This window comes from Convolutriloba macropyga, chromosome 4 (assembly GCF_964194025.1).
Source record: "Convolutriloba macropyga chromosome 4, txConMacr16.3, whole genome shotgun sequence".
NCBI classification, from domain to species: domain Eukaryota; kingdom Metazoa; phylum Xenacoelomorpha; order Acoela; family Convolutidae; genus Convolutriloba; species Convolutriloba macropyga.
In genome coordinates this window covers 30,677,313-30,680,165 of record NC_134471.1, presented here as the reverse complement: position 1 = coordinate 30,680,165, position 2,853 = coordinate 30,677,313, and the positions used below count along the sequence as shown (strand labels likewise).

Here is a 2,853-nt window from a genome sequence, read left to right as displayed (position 1 = left end):
ATCCAGAAAAAACTTGTCAAAGAGTTTTTTTTGTTATTTAAAAGTTAAAAAGACTGACTGAGTTGAGAACTTCTTTTTTAGTGTCAGAACTGGATTAAATGGATGTACGAATTGCGGTTTTCAAAGTTGAATACGGTGAAACAAACGTATGTAACTGTTAATTTCTTCAAAAAAAATAACAATTTCGCTGGATTTACCGCTTGCGTGCGCTCTGAGGTCAAAAATGTTTTTTTTGCATTGTTTTCCGGTGAAACACGGACCTTTAAACAGTTAATCTCCGCCTTTTGATCAGAAACCTTTAAGCAGAAAAGTTCTTCTCGTGGGCGCACGCGATGGTGTGGTTGGAGTAGAATAGAGTCTTAGAAGAGAGAAGTCTTAGACCTCGAGTTGTGGTGAGTGTGTGTGCATGTGTGTTTGTCCCTAGGCTATGCCTGGTGTTAAAAGAACGCCCTCGACCAATATAAGGCATGAAATACTGTGCTGGATAGATTTTTGGTATTAAAAGAATTTGATTGGATTTTAAGTGATGTCCTCAATTTTAGCTGGAACTAAAACATTTATCCTCGAACTTGTCTAGACAATAAAACCCGTCTTGTAATTTGGCTGGACAAAAACGTCTCGTGGCATTTGGCTGGACAATAAAAATTGTCATGGAAAGTATTGTTTTTAGTTGCCTTCAAAGTTAAGGACACGTAGCGCAATTGATTAACCAATGGGTCAGGTCGGAGATGAATATGAGATTCAGCTCAGATATTGGCGGATCTTTTAGTTTGACTCATTTTTTAGAAAATTTGACTGGACTTATGAAACCTCGACTTTAACTGGGGTCCTCGACCGAGTAATTTAGTTCAATATTTACCCCCTCGCTTGGAATTAATAGGTCTTTTCGTAATTCCAGGTCCAGACTAGGGTTAAATTGAGTAAATTATTACGAATTTCTGAAAAAAAACAAATAGTTTTTTTTTCATTTATCACTTTTCCAAGGCAGCGTTTGCATTCTTATAACCAAATAGGACACAGAAGGAGATCTGCTGAGATATTATTGAGATTTTTTTGAAATAAGCCATTAGTTTATAAAAATAACTTTAAAGCACAAAAAGTGTTGGAGTGCAATTTAAATCTACTTTGGCTTGTTTCCGCTCTTCGTTCAAGCGTTTTAGTTTTTTAATGGGCTGAGAATTTGATCTGATTTTAGGTCTTTCAGTATTCCAAACCTTTCCTACAGTTACTCTTATATTTTTTTGTCAGATCAATAGGTTCTAAAATCGAATTCTTAAGTCAACTCTCAATTAATTGATGGTCAGAAAGTAGATCTTAGGTCATTTTTGAGATGACGCTCGAGGGTTAACTATTGAACACAGCACCAGGGAAAGATTAAAGGGGTACAAGACATCCCAGGTCTAGACCTCGACTCATATTCTGGAAGGCTTTCTATAGAAATTACCTCGATTGAAACTCTTAAGGCCACGAGATCGAACCCAGATGTTGGCGGAACTTTTTAATTTTACTCATTTATGTATATGAAAAGAATTAGCTTCGACTTTAACTAGGGTCCTCAACCGTGTAATTTAATTCATTGTTTACCCCCCCCCCCCGCCTGAATTAATAGGTCTTTTCATAAATCCAGATCTAGACTAGGTGTGTGTGTGTGTGTGTGTGTGTGTGTGAGAGAGAGAGAGAGAGTGCGCGTACGTGCGTGAGTGCGGGCGTGCGTGCGTGCGTGCGTGCGTGCGCGTGCTAGTGTGCTCTTTTTCCCAAATGTTCAAGTCACCTTCTTACCGATAGGTATACTTGACGGGATAGTGTCTCCCAACTTCTCACTCTTGCTGCAGCTGGCACCACTGTTGTGGGAAGATCCTGAAACAGCAAAAAATGTGTAAAGTAGTCCATGCGTAGGAGAAGAAGGTGATGCTCAATATTCTTAAATGTTAATAGAAAAAAACTGTTTTCTTCATTTAAGGCTCTTGCTGGCTCAAACATAACAACCACAAAATTTTCATCTATGCTCTTGACGATAGAAAAGATCGTTAAAATAGATATAAAAATTACCTGATATTTTCCTTTTTCGCGGAGGCATTTTCACCTTATATTTAACATTATTTGCCACAGCAATACTTTTCCCTTTCTCCTTCTTCCTCGTACGTCAGCATCAGGCAGAGATTTGAATTGAAAAATACACGAGGGAATGGAGAGAAATAGACGCTCCTAGTTAGCGGACTAAAGCACACAGAACACACAATTGTAACATTTTTTACGTATTTCACTGCGTGGAAGCTGAATGAAAAACGGGCCGCTATGCAGAATAAAAGCAATTTAATGAAGCATATTTTACTTACACAGCCATGATAGATACACAACTCTTTTACTGCAATGCTTCTCTAGCCAAATTTTTTTCAATATGAAGAGATACAGACTAAAACATTACAGATATGGCAAATTGTGTTAAACTAATAACATAATATATTATTTAACAGAAGCAATTGCTTCTCAGAAATGTTGTCCTCATAACCATTTAAACTGCGAAACTAACAGAAAAAGTAAATTTGAATTGATAACATATTCCTCCAAGCTAAATAGCAATCAATTTTGTCGGATCTTATATCCACTCCAAAAAATGGTTCAATTCATAGGATCATCGGAGTTCAAAACGCAATAGATCACAGGACAATTTTTTTTAATATTTAACTAAACATTTGCACATAAAACTTCTTTTTGTCGTCATGATTAATTGAGTTGTTTGACATGTAGACTTATTTTTAAACATATAAGACTGACCGTGAGAGCCTGCATGTAGCGCATTATGTTCCAACATACGTGTCATGCATGCCTAAAATTCTTTTCTTAGAGGAAAAA

General features: G+C 36.8%; 1 protein-coding gene across 1 annotated transcript in view; it reads right to left on the bottom strand.

Annotated features, from left to right (window-relative positions):
* LOC142337609 (uncharacterized) overlaps positions 1-2,420 on the bottom strand; it is a 14,447-nt gene extending 12,027 nt beyond the window's left edge. The window contains exons 1-3 of the mRNA XM_075386958.1: positions 2,337-2,420; positions 2,050-2,217; positions 1,780-1,857 (exon numbers count right to left, since the gene is read on the bottom strand). Coding sequence (XP_075243073.1) covers positions 1,780-1,857; positions 2,050-2,077 — 106 coding nt within the window. The 5' untranslated portion in view covers positions 2,078-2,217; positions 2,337-2,420. The remainder of the gene's footprint in view (positions 1-1,779; positions 1,858-2,049; positions 2,218-2,336) is intronic.
* Between the last annotated feature and the right edge of the window lie 433 nt (positions 2,421-2,853).